Source organism: Magallana gigas, chromosome 7 (assembly GCF_963853765.1).
Source record: "Magallana gigas chromosome 7, xbMagGiga1.1, whole genome shotgun sequence".
Taxonomy (NCBI): Eukaryota; Metazoa; Mollusca; class Bivalvia; order Ostreida; family Ostreidae; genus Magallana; species Magallana gigas.
In genome coordinates, this window is record NC_088859.1 from 42,275,174 (window position 1) to 42,290,006 (window position 14,833).

At 34.9% G+C, this 14,833-nt stretch overlaps 2 protein-coding genes across 3 annotated transcripts; both read right to left on the reverse strand.

The window, feature by feature from the left end:
• Nucleotides 1–1,392: 1,392 nt before the first annotated feature.
• On the reverse strand, nt 1,393–10,602 carry LOC105319697 (sodium/calcium exchanger 3). Of its 2 annotated transcripts, XM_011417323.4 has the most exons (12): nt 10,447–10,602; nt 8,142–8,869; nt 7,016–7,033; nt 5,205–5,260; nt 4,883–5,050; nt 4,384–4,568; nt 4,051–4,280; nt 3,398–3,630; nt 3,181–3,286; nt 2,897–3,075; nt 2,454–2,783; nt 1,393–2,299 (listed from the first exon to the last, which is right to left on the reverse strand). In XM_011417323.4, the coding sequence occupies exons 2-12, from the start codon at nt 8,815–8,817 to the stop codon at nt 2,060–2,062; spliced, it is 2,421 nt and encodes an 806-aa protein (XP_011415625.3). In that variant the 5' UTR covers nt 8,818–8,869; nt 10,447–10,602; the 3' UTR covers nt 1,393–2,059. The 2 variants fall into 2 exon arrangements, with proteins under 2 accessions (XP_011415625.3, XP_011415627.3); XM_011417325.4 differs by lacking the exon at nt 7,016–7,033.
• Nucleotides 10,603–12,971: 2,369 nt separating this feature from the next.
• Nucleotides 12,972–14,801, reverse strand: LOC105348805 (NHP2-like protein 1). The gene is made up of 5 exons (XM_011458371.4): nt 14,642–14,801; nt 14,342–14,459; nt 13,710–13,813; nt 13,563–13,596; nt 12,972–13,290 (listed from the first exon to the last, which is right to left on the reverse strand). Exons 1-5 carry the CDS (start codon nt 14,642–14,644, stop codon nt 13,166–13,168), a joined length of 384 nt encoding a protein of 127 aa, XP_011456673.1. The 5' UTR covers nt 14,645–14,801; the 3' UTR covers nt 12,972–13,165.
• Between the last annotated feature and the right edge of the window lie 32 nt (nt 14,802–14,833).

A 14,833-nucleotide genomic window follows, 5' to 3' on the forward strand; every position in this document is an offset into this window, starting at 1 on the left:
ACAATGTATCTTTTTTCTGCCTTTTTTTCAACCGAATGGTATTTTAATTATAATGTCATACTCTTGATAACAATGCATACAATCGGTTGTAATCAAAGAATTTTGACAGGAGATTACACAAAATTCGATCCGCCACTACTCCAAGTGCTTCCCAAAGTTTGAATGCTGTTTATAAGTTCTTGAAAGTCCTATGATGAAGAAAGATCCATTTACATACATAGTAGAAAAATCTGTGCGAGGCGTAATGCGTATTGTACATGTAGTAAAATTTGCCGGATGTCTCCTACCTACACTATTGTGATCGACTGAAGCCGACACAAAGATACCAAGTAAGTAATATTTCAAAAGATCCGAAATAGGGGGATAAAGAAAAAGTCGGAACAACATCATGTGAATAAATTACGAATAAAAATGATGACAACCAGCTAGTATGGATTTTCCGTGAGGGTCGTGGTAAGGGGAGTCTCCTCCGTCCCTTACCGTGTAGCGTTGGTACGGTCTCTCTCATTGTACATATGTATATGACTCGTATTTTAGTTTCATTAAGATCCACAGATGCTGATGATAATTTTGCTTCATAACAATAATAGTAGTAGCTTCTTCGTAGGAGGCATTGCTGTTTTGTTTTGTGTGTTTTGTTTGGGTTTTTAAGAGATGGATTTAAGAAGATATGTAAGACATCCACTCTCTTTTACAGTTTAAAAACTTTTTCAAGGTGGATATGTGGCTTAACAAATGATCTTTTTCACTCTTCGCTATGATTAAACTGCGTTGTACAGATTCGGTTGATCACATTATCAACTCGGATACAAGTAACTTAAGCTCATATATCCTGCATTGTTTATTCGTATGTAAAAATAAATCGTTCACAAGGTTAAGAAAACGCAATTGCTTTTATGGCCTTTTTAGGGCAATTTTATTCTTGGTCGTTATTGAGAATTCAAATCAACATGAATTTGTTTTATCATAACAGTGTCTAACATAAGACTCTGTTTATCTTTATCTCTTTCATCTCTTTCATATACAAATATTATCCTTGTATTTGCCTATCAAATTTTATATAAAAAACCTTATCATTTATTATTAAGTAAATGCGCGGTTCATTACCGACTCCGGTAAGGTACTTGTATGGAAAACTTTCTGTATGCAAAACTGATTTTTTGTTTTCTGCAAATCCCAAAAAATATTGGCAAGATCTACGTACAAAATATATCCCAGAAGAAAAGAATACTACAAAGTTTTACTTTTATTGATAGAATCTAATAATTTATCAGTTTTTGTTACAAACATCAATATCAAAAGTTTTACTATTATCTTCATTATCATTTGTCTAGTTTGAAGGAACATTGGCATAAGATAAAATGAACCAAACAAAGTAACAAGAATAATACAGTAATTGAAAAATTTAATGCAAAAAGGATTGTATCTATAATAAATGTATATGACAAATACGATAACCTAAAATTTCATTTTCTTTTTTACCCAAAAAAACTCAATACAAATGATAACAAAAATATCATGCATTCATATCATGTTTCCAAAAATTAAAACAACAAACAACAATCTGAATACACAATACATGTATATGGTTAGGAATGAATGAACAACTTGACCAGAAAAAAAACAGTTTGATTAGATGGGACGGATTTCTGGATTTTGTATTTTGTAACATCTACCGGCAAACATGGTTTTCGTGTATATACGACATTATGTTATCTAAGGCACTATCACAGATATCGCTATGAAAATAAAGTTCACTTTTGTGTTAAAAATCACAACGAAGCACTACAGTGTAAAAAGGTTTCTCAAACATTCAACGAATAAACCTTTGAATAGTTACATGATATAATAATATTTATCATTCATACATTCTATACAATGAAATATCAGCATTCAAGAAGCACATTTCTGTAAAAGTTATAAATAGATGCCCAGCAAGTTGAAAAAAAATGTTGATATAATGTAAAAACAACATTCTCTTTTAATAAATACTTTAAGAGTATTCACGACTATTTTCGAGTACAAAGATTTTGAAAATATAAAAATTGTATGTATCTACCTAGAACCCTTCAATATACTCGTATGTTTGCAATGATGCAAGAAGCACATAGACTAACCACAGGCTAATCATGAAGATTCCGCTTATCATTTTGGGGGTTTTAGGTCCTCCTAATTCAGCATTACCAAATACCCCTACAAATCTCCTGATAACTATTAGAATAAGGGTTACTATAGCACAGATTGTAAATACAACCACACTGAATCCGAGACTTCCGGCAGGTACTTCAAAAGACACGCCCTGAAAGAAAATGAGACGAACTTCGTTACTTGTATTTTGGTTATATAAAAAAAATCAGAATATTTAATCAATTAAAAATTGAAAAAAAATCTTTGAATTCACAGTTCACGAAAAATTTTCACTGCAGCGAGTAAGAAAAAAAAAGCATTTTTACCTGCGATGTCCAATAAATTGAGGCAACTACCCAAGCCAATCCCAATCCTAAAAATACGTTTACCGAGTTACTTCCGGTAACGTTTCCAATTGCAGAATCGGCATGTTTCTCCATAGTGGATGCCGCTTTACTGGCAAATAAATCGGGCAAACTGGTTCCTAAGGCAACAAAAGTGATAGCTGTCACCTCTGGCTCTAATCCAATGAGGCATCCGAAAATATTCGCTAAGTCTGCAACGATGGCTGTCAGAAGCCCAATACAGCAGAGAGAGACTATGAAACAGAGCCATCCGCCCCAAATGGTCGCAGGTGGGATAAGTGCGAATATACTCTAAAAACCATAAAAAGGCAAATTAATGTTATTTTAAATGACCAATTATATAGAGACTAAGAAGATTTGTTGGTATCAAGCATATAAAAATCCAGACTCGTTCTGATACTTGCCTTAAATCCAAAAGTCATAAAGTGAAGAATGTAGGAAAAGGCTGTGGCTGTCTCTAGATCTCCCCCATTAACGTTTAAAGCTTCTTCGAATTGTTTGGCCCAAGTCTGTTTGCCAACTCTAAGAGCGTCTAAATTAGCGTTGGTAAGATCTGCTATTCGGTCTACGAACCCAGCGAATTCTGTAAAATAAGCATTTTACAATACTTTACAATTAGTAAACACAAATAAACATTGATGGGAGTCCAGTTTCAACAGTAAATAATGGGTATTCCAGAGATCCTTACCATCATCGTTTACAATAGTAACAACGCAGCGCTTCAATTTTCCAAGTTTGGCACCTCCGTCCACCTCAACCAAATCAACTTCAAAATTTTCATCTTTCTCGAATTCCTAAAATTCAGAAAAAATTATACATACATGTGTAATATAAAAGTGTTTCAAAAAAGATGTAATGGGATAAACACGATATTTTAATTTCAACTTAGGTTTAACTTTACATACCAAGTCATCCTTTATGTTAATTTCTATCATTTTGGTCAGTTCCCCGTGCTCAAAGACGACTTCTCCGCTTGTGTTCTCGTAATCTCTCCCACCAACAGCAGTTATGTCCTTCGTCTTCCATTTGGCAACAATTCTTCCGTCACACCCATTTGATCTCTCCACTTTGATCTGCGCACATCCGACGCTTTCCTTGAACAGGAAGCTTGGGTTCGCAAACTGAATTGTTCCAGGTTCTTAAAAAGCATTAACATAAATAATGCTATAAATAATGCAATCAAATCTAATTCACTGAAAAAATTCGTTAACGGACTAAAAATAATCTTTAGAAATTATATATTATATATTCATCTCGTGATATTTAAAAAAAACAAATCAAGAGAAAGAAACATTGTTTAAGCTTGCTGGAGATGCATTTGAAAAAAAATCCCATAAACTCGATGTTTTATCGTTTCTTGTTTAAAGATGAGCAGCGTGTAGTGTCAAAAATGTAGAAAAATTAACCTCATTGTTGTTTTAATTTGAATGAATTTTTCATTGTTATTTTGTTGAAGCGAAAGTAACTCTTGTGTTCAATACATTAGGCTATAATTGTATTTTCTAGTTTTTCCATATGCTGACATTTGTAACAAAATAGTGTGGATAATTAGTCATACCATCATCGTTGAGGATGGTGACCTGCGTAACGGGGTGTTTTCCCAGAACAGCCTGTTGGTCTGGTTCCAAAGTCATACGAATGAAGAATACTTCATCTGGCTCCCAAACGTTGTCATCGATGATTTCAATATCAATGGGCAGCAGAGTCTCCTTTGGTTCAAAGACCTTTGTCTCCTTTAATGGCTTGTAATCTGATGTAGCTTCGGCTGTTCCATCAATTGTTTCCACTCTAAAACAAACAGTATTTGTAATAAACATCTGTAATAAAATTCACACAAAAACGTAGTTTGAAAAAAGTTCAGATTTTGATACAATATTGATGATAAATTTACCTGAATATTACTCTTCGATCCAGATTACCATGCCTGATGATGTTGATTCTAACACGGCCCTCTTTCTCTATAACAGCCGTGCTGGGTGATTCAAATTCGATGATGGCCTTTTTGCCTCCCTCGCTGAGGTGGATAAAATCAGGGTCTCCTCCGGCTTCCTCTGCGATTAGCAATGTCTCCAACAGCTACCAAAAAAATATAGTTAATGACATGATGATTTGCAATAAGAAAACATTTTATATCTCGAAGTACAATAAAATACAAGCTGAAGGAAAGAAGGAATTAAAATGACGACACAAGTTTCCTACGTGACGCAGTGTTAGTAAAGAAATACGATTTCCGTTTCATTCTGTCGGAGATTTTTGTTATGTAGCTGGTTTAAAAACAGGCATATAAATACACGTACATAAAACCTTATAGTGCATTGTTAGGAAGTGTTGAATAAGGGTGGACGATAACAATTAAGAACAGAAATGGTGACAACACTCCAGGTAATCACCTCGCTGGATTTGTCCGTGAGGGGCGTGGTCAGGGGAGTCCCTCCCGTCATTTTCCGTATAGCGTTGCTTCGGTACCAGGCTCGGTCATGGGGCTGGTTCTGTTCCATCAGGTGGGCAGTCAGACGGGCAATATTTTTCTCGTCCGCATCCGGGTTGGATTTTAGTCTCTGTAAGAACGATTAAATACAATTCGTGTACAAATTTACATGTAGTTTACATTTGAATTTATGATATTTAAATTTCGACAAATGCTGATCATAATTTTGCCTCATGATAATAATAATAATGATAATAATAATGATAATAATCGTAGACTTATACCCTCAACATTTCTACGATGACTTGTTTATCAGCATGCTCCTGTGACAGAAGGTTGTCTGTAAAAACAAAATGAGCTTAAGATCTAGATTTCTATTTCTACTCCTTTTTCTTCTCTATTCAGAACAATTGAATGATCACAAACGTGTACACTCTTAGTGTAAACAACACAAGGAAAGTTAACAGTACACAAAACATAGAAACAAACAGGCATTTTCATGGTACTTTCGTCTCGGAACTAACACAAAAACTACAAAACCGTAAACTAAAAATAAAGGAATGCAAATGTTACAAATTATTTAAAATAAGGAAGTACAAGAAGTCGATGGTTTTTTTTTTGAGCATTCATTTATATTGTGTATACTATTTAGACTGTCCATTCTTTTCAATTATCTTAATGATCTCAAATATGAATCTTCTTCATGTACATTTGTAAAGGCCCTTTAAATTAGATTAACCATTAGCAAAATTATCTTTTTTTAATTTTGACAACTGAAATCATATTTTTTCATAAGTTTCGATATAATAAAAAGTAAAAGAAGTTGCTTTATGTAGTGGAATTCAAAAGGTCGTTGTATGATTGAAAAACATAAACATTTATTATTTGGCCTACTATGCTTTATTTTTTACGTACCATATAGTATTGGAATTTAATAGAAATATTTCTTTTAAATTTCATTCCATTGAAAAAATAAAACGGAGCTGCTTCTAGTAACTATATACCCCCCCCCCCCAAAAAAAAACCCCCAATAACATCAATCCTATTTTTGGACAAGATATTTATTTTGCTCGTGGTAATGAGAATACCTTTGTCTTAAAAGATTTTTTCACTGGTAAAATGTCATCATATTTTCAAATATAGCAAGCTGATTGTCTATCATATTGAGTCAGTATTTCAGGCTTTTACAATTTTTTCTTTAAAAATTGACAAATGAATGGTTGACAGATTAGTACCTGCGGTGATATGTGAAATGCGGCAGTTCAGCGGACAATGTCTCATAAAAATTTAATTATAATCAAATCGCGAGCATCTTACGCGTTTAATTAAGTTATTAAATTTTCAAACTACATGTAGACTTCATTTTGACAGACGTTTTAGACCGAAATCGATTAGAATTTTACCCCCCCCCCCCCCCCCCCCCCAATTGGTGCTGTGTACCTTTAAGGATATATGCTGTGATTTTTTATATCATTAATAAAAAGCCGTCATTTTGTCATTTGTATCATGCGATCTATTGAAATAAACAGAAAAGATATAGAAAAATTAACAAAATGCACCCCTCCCATTTTTAGATACAGGATTCAATGGTTTGACAGTGAGTAGGACAGCAAGACTTTATTCGACAGAGTTTTAAACAACGATTAAAACCCAAAGTGTTCAAGTTACACACTCTTCAACATATTTTTGTTTTTTGGAAGTGATTTATTATTAAAAAGACATCAAAATCAAAATCAGGCACGTAGCAGAGGGCACGCCTACCCCCCCCCCCCCCCCCCCATTTAAATAATTTGCAAAATCTGTCCTTTTTAATTTTTATTATTTTTTTTTTTTGCGTGTTCAGATTTTTTGGATGAATCTGCGCCCCCCCCCACCCTTTCACGTTCAAATACGATGCTACGTGCCTGAAAATGTAAATATTTCGTGCGATTTTGAAAATAAGATGGAAACTCGTCTCGAGTAAAAATCAAAATGTTAAACAATCCCACCAGTTTCATTATATAGGTTTCAAAGGTTTTGACAGAAAAACAACAGAAGTGTGGAAAGTTAATAAGGATAGGTCTACAGAAAATGTATAAAAAGGCAATATATAAACCTCTGTCGGCTCTGGTAACTGAAAGTAATCGAATTGAGAAAGAGTTAGTCAAGCATAAGACAAGTGTCCACTATTTGTTATAATCTATGTACTGTATACAGTCAAATATAAGACAAGTATCCATGTACTGTATAAATTGGTGTATGTTACCTCCTCCAACTATAAAATGAATATAAACAGTATTTGTACAAACGGTTTAAGAGTTTGCATATTGTATGCATAAACTAGTGAAAAAAATCTACATTCATAATAAATTCAGGTGTAGAAATTTCAGATTTATTAAGAAATAACAAGACTTCCAGGGGTGGTGTATACATACAGAACAGGACAGTATGTAGTACAGAACTCTGTCGTCCAGGCACGTAGCATCGTTTTTGAAAGTGGGGGGGGGGGGGGGGGCCAGACTCATCCATAAAATCTTGACAAGCAAAAAAAAAAAAAAAAAAGGAAAATTTTAAGTTTTCCAAAATCTTCAAAATCCTAATCCGTGGGGTGGGGGGGGGGGGGGGGGGGGTTGGTTGCTGGCGTACTATAAAACTTCAATTTCACTCCTCATTTCCTTATTTTCATATCAATTTTTTACATACTCCCAAAAAAGTGGGGGCCAACTCCATGATTACTAGTATTCCATTTTTTATGTGTAAATTTTAAAAAAATTGTTGCTGCGAGAAAAAGTGGGGGGGGGGGGGCAGGCCCCTCCTGGCCCCCCCTGATGCTACGTGCCTGTCGTCACTGTGTCAAGTTCTATACCCTATTACATTTGTATGTCTACTAATGTTCTTTACTTTATTCTGAACTATTTTAAAAACACCAAATACCGGTTTTTAATCTAAGATCCAAGGAATTAATTCTTAAGTTTGCTTAATATTATCAAACGTTTACTAAAACCCGTGTCAAATGCCATAGGTCATACCTTTAACAATCAGTCTTGTCAAAACTTGCATGAATTGGTACTGAGTACATGTGTATGAAGTACTTAAAATAATTATGCCGTTAAGATTGTTTCATTCGAATGCAAAGGGAGAGAGAATATCAAGTAAATTGGTAGGTCGGAAAAACAAATCACGTTCATCACGGATATAAATCAAGCTAGAGGTTTGATCAATCAAAAAAAACATGTACCCACCAACTTCCAAGCCCTTTTCCTCGTCATCAACAGATGAAGAACCAAAGTACTCCTTGTCCAGAATGTAGGCAAAGATGACCAGGATAGGGAACAGCAGCAGGGTCACAATGGCCTCCCACAGATCCACGAAGTCCGGTGTGTTGACCACCAAGATTATGATGAGCCAGACGTAAGCTAGTACAGAAAACACGGCCGTGATGGCAAACACCTTCAATTTCTTGATCCGCCTCGTTTCCGAGGAAGGGATTCCGATGACACACACCCCACATATGACCATGAGGTTGAAGGCTGCGGATCCCACAACGGTACTTGGACCTAGCTCTCCAGATTTGAAATCGTTGAAAACAATTTCTATGATTGAAAGCAAAATCTCTGGAGCACTAGAACCGAGAGCCATGAGGGTTAGATTGGCGACGGTGCCGTTCCATCTCCGGACCTCTATCTCCTTGTAACCAGTCTCACTAGCGTCTGGGATTTTCACTCTCTGCGTATAACTTGTAATTTGTGCAATTGCGGACATGAAGATGTCTGCAATGATAGCAATTGCCATGAAACTCCAAAGAAGTCCAATAAGGTAGATAGTGGCCCGCGCACCTATTGGCCATGTTGCTTCACTGACGAGGGGCAAGAGCAGCCCTTTGTCTGAGCATGTGTAGGAGGTGGGGCAGGTAGTCATTGTTTCTTACGGCAGTGTTCACTATTTAGTTCTTTTTTCTGTTATAACGAAACTGAAAAAAATGAAACAATGAATCATTGTATTTCAAAATGTCCCAGTCTTATCATATATGATATACATGTAGCACCCCTCTGTTGTGTCTAGGTGCATCGACTATACACCCCTTGTTTGATCGCACCTTGCGACACATGGAGACGGGTTGCTTAGATTTGTGTTTTCTCTTGTTTACTTCCTAGTATAATAAAGAGCAGTAATTATCTCTTGGCTACATCTACCATTATAAACGCGAGATCAATATTGCATAACTTTGCCCGAGCATATATTTACGAATATTAATAATTTGCTTTTCTAATCTCTTCATTGACTGCTCATAAATCGTCCGTTATTTATATCAATTCATGCTAGTACCACGTACAATGCTGATACCTCTGTGGGACTATGTGTACATATTGTCTACGCATGTATGTCTGCGGTTAGGTGTTTAAACTCCAATAACCCCCTCCCTCACTTGCAATTATACAAGCACTTCTAGGACAAAAGATCGACCCAGTTTAATCTTTATTTTCAGTGGTGTCATGGAGCGAGGCAAAATCGACGTTTGACGTCACCAATACACAGCTATACAAATCCGTCGTCATACGTGTTGGTTTTTAAACTTATAAGAAGTATGAATTTCGCAAGGTTCTATTCATACACACAGAAACTATTCTTTAATTTTAAATCCCATGTAGACCTTCCTGACCGTTATGATTTCATTATTATTAATCAGAAAACGCGCCACTTTTCGTCCGAGTCTTTACAACTAATTATTGATTCTTCTCTGGTTGGGAATCATTAGCTACCAAACAGTTAATGAATATTTAGCAATAAAGAGAATGCGTTTTGTATATTGAGCAAAGTATTTAGTTAACAGATCAAAAAAAAAGGGGGGCTAGCATACAACAGTTTTGAATAAAGCATTCGTATATATATTTTCGCAAGGTAATCCATTCACTAGCAAAAATCATTATTTTTATTACATCACATTCATTGCATGTAAGTGGAGTGTTTATAAATAAGTCAGATCACGCTTGATATATTTATACCAAACATTCTATTTAAACGTATTTCACTGTTGAACATCACGCAATCTTGTGGTAAAAACGAGATTTCTTATAATGAATAATTTAACGAGAAATGTCGATATGTAGAATACACATCGTTACTCCGGACAAGAAAATCTCATTCTGTATCTGTATCCCAGTATATCGAAATGATCTACTATAAGTATAGATCCGGCTGATCATAAAGTTGTGCGAATTACAATTGATCGCAAATTCAAGAGTTTTGATTATTAAGCTCATTTATATCTGTATAAAGATAAACACGGTATATACACAAACTGGTGGGTTTTTTTCTCGTAAATTGCTTTAGGATAATAATTATTTTTTGCGAATGTATAAGCAATTTTGTTGCTACTATAGAATGTATAGGAAGAATTAATGATAAGCATGCTCCTAACTGGGCTTAAATGTTTCTCAATTATCGTCTCCAATATCCTTTTGGCAACTTTTAGACGGAAATCGGAAAAACTCATTAAATTTTCAGTTAAATTAGGCATTTACTTTAAATAATGATTTAAATTCCTACCTTGATTTCACGAGAAGTCCACCTTCATCTTAGCACTTTTCTAGCCAGAGCGTAGCCATAGACCTTATAAACAAGCGGCATAAGGCGTGTTGTTGTGTTGCTAACGCAGTATTTCACTCGCGTGTACTAGAGCAAAACATCCAAACAAAGCGGGTAGCTAATAAAGGGACGCGACTCGCGGTCTGATCTGTGTATTGATTTATCTACCTATAGAAGGATTTCTGATTATCCTTCATGTTTACTTTAATATCATGCTCTGAAAAAGCCTGAAATGAGTGCAATTCATGCCACGTATGAATTTAAACCTAAAAACTAAAGCAACCTCCAAAATACTAGTAGTTTAACAATATCGTCTATTGATTATCAGATTATAACACCGTTGAGACTTTCATCTCCACCTTTAGGCTTGGGCTGCAGCATGGTCGTAATCTTAGTCCTTGATATAAAAATATAATTAACATCGCCAATAACCAATAGAGCTCGGTAGACAGTTTGATAGTTATATCAATGTGTATAAGAGATGCGTGACATTTTAGATAATGAAGGTAAGAAGGGAACATGATTTACTTGTTGCAAAAAAATTGCATAAGAGTTGTAGGTAATCTGCTTCTTGTATATTTAAAATGTTAAAAGAAAATTGTTTTAATAGAATATGGCATAAAATACGAGACGAAGATGCTTCAAAATATCCATATCAAACGTTTTAACGTTGCACAATCTAATAATGCACGTACTCGCAACAATTGAGAAAAATATTCAAAGGGCATTTTTAACAATGGTTGAGATATCGCAAATTCTACAGACATTAAGTTCGTGCAAGTAAACAACGACAACCAAACGTTTAACCGAACTGAAGAGGACGGAACTTCGAATGCTAAACAAAGGTTTGCCGTTTACGCGCAACCGTAGGAACGTTCGAATGGTCTGGCAACATAGACCAATAAATAAGACAAGAATAATTTCTTTACAAGGGTTCATAAAATGTGCAAACACCCACTTTTATGAACACAATCAAAATTCATTCTTTTCATAGAACCACACACAAGCCCATCTGAGGAGAAATCGTTTTTGTCCCCCGCCGCAACGCGGAGCGGGGACATAGAAATGCCGGGCGTCCGTCCGTGTGTCCGTCCGTCACACTTTTTTTAAGCGCTCTCATGCCTACAAATTTTGTTGGAGTTATAAGACTTTGACCACAATAATGACTCCGTTTTATCCAAAAATTGACCTTGTAAGCGCTCTCATGCCTAAAAATTTTGACGGATTTACATGAAATTTATACCAAATGTTTATACCACTAATACCTTGGTCAAGTTCCTAAATCGCCTTGGTCGATACTAGTATACTGCTTGACCGGCGGGGGACCCAGGAATTCTATTCTTGTTAAATTTATAGTAATATAATTAAGTGATATACAAGTAACAGGCACGTAGCATCTGAAGGGGTTGGGGTCGGGAAGGGTCTTCCTCTTTTTTTCCAAACAGACAATTTTCTTAAATTTACATATCGAAACTGTCCTCTACCTCGATGTTTAATGAAGTCAGTTTTATTCTTTCTGTGCTGCTTGTCTAGATTCTGCTTAGGTTATGCCCCGCCCTCGTAATTTCAAAAACGATGCCACGTGCCTATACAAAATGATCACTGCGTACACTTCGCTCAGGGAAACTCTTAAACATTGGTCGGACAAAGGCATTCGGATGTACGGACTCCCTCCTGGAGTTTTCAAAGCTATTAAATTTTTAAGTACATAGAAAACTTATGAGAAATACACCTTGCATCCCCTCGGATATCCAAGACACTATTAGTGACTTCCTTATCGTACCTGATTGTAGCAAGCTCGTTCCGACACCATCTTTGACTTTGGAGAAAATAACCTTATTTCCTTTTTGAGCGTGGCGAAAATTTTGGAGTCGGATTTCTTGGGGGAGGGGGGAGAGTTAAGGGTGGATCCCTGAGGAAAAAATACAGGATCAGCGTATGAATAAAATATAAAATGTTTCATTCGTGCTAATCTACATATTTTTTATAAATCGTAGAAGGGTTACGAACCCCTGACTTGGGGAAAATGTGGTTGTATTCCAAGAATTTTGCAAGATTATTACCTAGTTTGATCTAGTAAATTGAACACTGTACATCTTTTACTTGCAAGCATATAAATGGTTTTTACCGTTTAATTTCTTGCGAGCAAAAGCAAATCTGAACCAAGGGTAAAAAAGATATCGGAGAAACGGTGGATCTAATGGACAGACAGACTACTATGGGTCACGCGTTGAGCGGGTCCCAATTAACATGCTATTGCGTAATTCTTTTTACTATAAATAGTAGAATTTCACTTGAAAAGCGCAGTTACAGATAATCCACTACTAATTTTATGTCAATCCCAAAGTAAAATGGTTTAGGGCTTTCATCTATAATTAACGCAGAACTTGAAAAGCAAAGGGAACTTCAATACTGTATTTTTTTTTTTAATATAAGAACCATCTATTCAAAATTATTAATTGTAAAAGATGAAAGTTAGTAATAGGTAAATGTAATATCTGTTTTATTAAAATGATATAAACTAAAAAACAGTATAATCGTTTACCATGATTAAACAAAAAAAATTAACAACAGATGATGAAGTATTTGAACACAGTGTTGTCCGTTTTTCCAGGTAATGTTTCCAGACATTATTTTTTCTAATGCACTTCTGCAAGGACTTTTTCTGTGCAGCAATGATCTAGATGAGAAGTTTCTCAATGTTTTGCTGAATGGTCTGAATCTTGGGTCTGAGTTGTGATCCCTCATTCACTGTCACAGAGCAAGAAATGACAGCCCTAGACACACCACAGGCTCTTCCCAAAGCTACACACAGGAAAGGAAATAACAAATTGAACTTAATTTCAAGATAGTACACATTTTTCTCATCTAGTAAAAATAATATAATGACATAATAATGTTATCATAGAGGTTGGCTAAGAAATGTGTGTTTTAAACCCAACAACAAGAAAAAAGCAAACCTTCATTAATTGTTGTAGAATAAATTTTTTTTTTAAATAATGATAATAATTTGTAAATAATGATAATAATTTGTAAATTTAGATTTTATTTTAATTTTATTTTAAAATAATAATTACCTTGTTTGGATCTGACAAAGACATATGGAACATTCTGAAAGTAATAAAAAAAATCATAACATGAATACTATTGATGTATTCTCATTTTTATTTTGCACATCTAAGTGACTAAAGTTTCATATCATATGTGTTTTTAAATGATGATACCTTGTCTTCACAAAGCAATGGCAAATGCAACAGAATTTCCAGTGGTTCTGCATCAGCTGCCATGACAATGAATTCAGATATTCCTCTGTTGAGTGTCTTTGTTGCTGAAATAAAAAAATTACATCTCTATCATACCTTAGAGAAATCTATAGTCTTTCCCAAATTATTGCTTCCATTAATTTTTTGCTATTTCTTACGATAATATATTTGTCGATTAACTACAATTGAAATGGATGAAAAGGAGAAAATTCAAAATTTCTTCATTGATAAATCATCTGTTTATACCCAAAGTTCAAACTCACAACAAAACTTGTGGAGATTTATAATTTTAAATGTTTAAATCTTTTTTGAAATACTCTTTATTTTTTCATGTTTTTATATATTTATACTGGAGACACTTTGTAAACTATTTTCGACGTTATAACCAGGGTACTTTTCATGTTGTTTGCAAATCCAAAAAAAACCCCCAAAAAACAAAAACTAGACGTTTTCACATCACTGAATGAATGTAGTTTTGGCACAAAATGTCTATTAATCATTGAAAAATTATACTGAATATTTGAAAAAAGGTGATAATTCATTAGGCCTAAACTTTTTGCTGTAATTAGAGAAACAGAAGCTGCAATACAAACCTTCATTTGCCCCTTTCTTCAACTGTTTGTAGTGTGAAGCTTGTTGAACAAGATCCAAAATTTCCTGAGTAAGTGAGGCATCAGCCAAAGGATAGGCTTTAGGGTTAACCTCCTCTGTCTACAGAAATCAACAAAATTTGATTCAGTGACGAGCGAGCCCCTGTATGTGGCTGCTGTAAGCGTGTGGTGGGACCGATATGTATACAGTACATGTATGAATTTGTAAATATTTCAGCGTTGAAAATACAATTGAGAGATCGGCTAACATATGAATAAAAATAATAACGGTATGGTACTTACCATTTTAGAAAAAAGTAAGTTGTCTTGATCAAACGTAGTTTATTAAAACAAAAACGCCGTCCTCTCTGCGAAATTCGCTTCACTGAGGACCTCGTGGTATCGTCGTGGTATCGTTGTGTGTTTATGAATGTCGAAACTAATCTTTAACTCTGCATTCACATACGTACCGCATAAAGCGTTTAGGTGACTGGA

What these genes read in the sequence shown, in the direction of transcription:
- LOC105319697 (XM_011417323.4), bottom strand. Translation starts at nt 8,817, where the DNA reads ATGACTACCTGCCCCACCTCCTACACATGCTCAGACAAAGGGCTGCTC. An exon ending in CACCATCCTCAACGATGATG is followed by an intron (nt 3,631 to 4,050) that starts GTATGACTAATT and finishes ATGCTTTTTAAG; the next exon opens with AACCTGGAACAATTCAGTTT. An exon ending in TACTATTGTAAACGATGATG is followed by an intron (nt 3,076 to 3,180) that starts GTAAGGATCTCT and finishes CTTATTTTACAG; the next exon opens with AATTCGCTGGGTTCGTAGAC.
- LOC105348805 (XM_011458371.4), bottom strand. An exon ending in CATTGCTTTGTGAAGACAAG is followed by an intron (nt 13,597 to 13,709) that starts GTATCATCATTT and finishes TATTACTTTCAG; the next exon opens with AATGTTCCATATGTCTTTGT. An exon ending in CTTTGTCAGATCCAAACAAG is followed by an intron (nt 13,291 to 13,562) that starts GTAATTATTATT and finishes TCCTGTGTGTAG; the next exon opens with CTTTGGGAAGAGCCTGTGGT.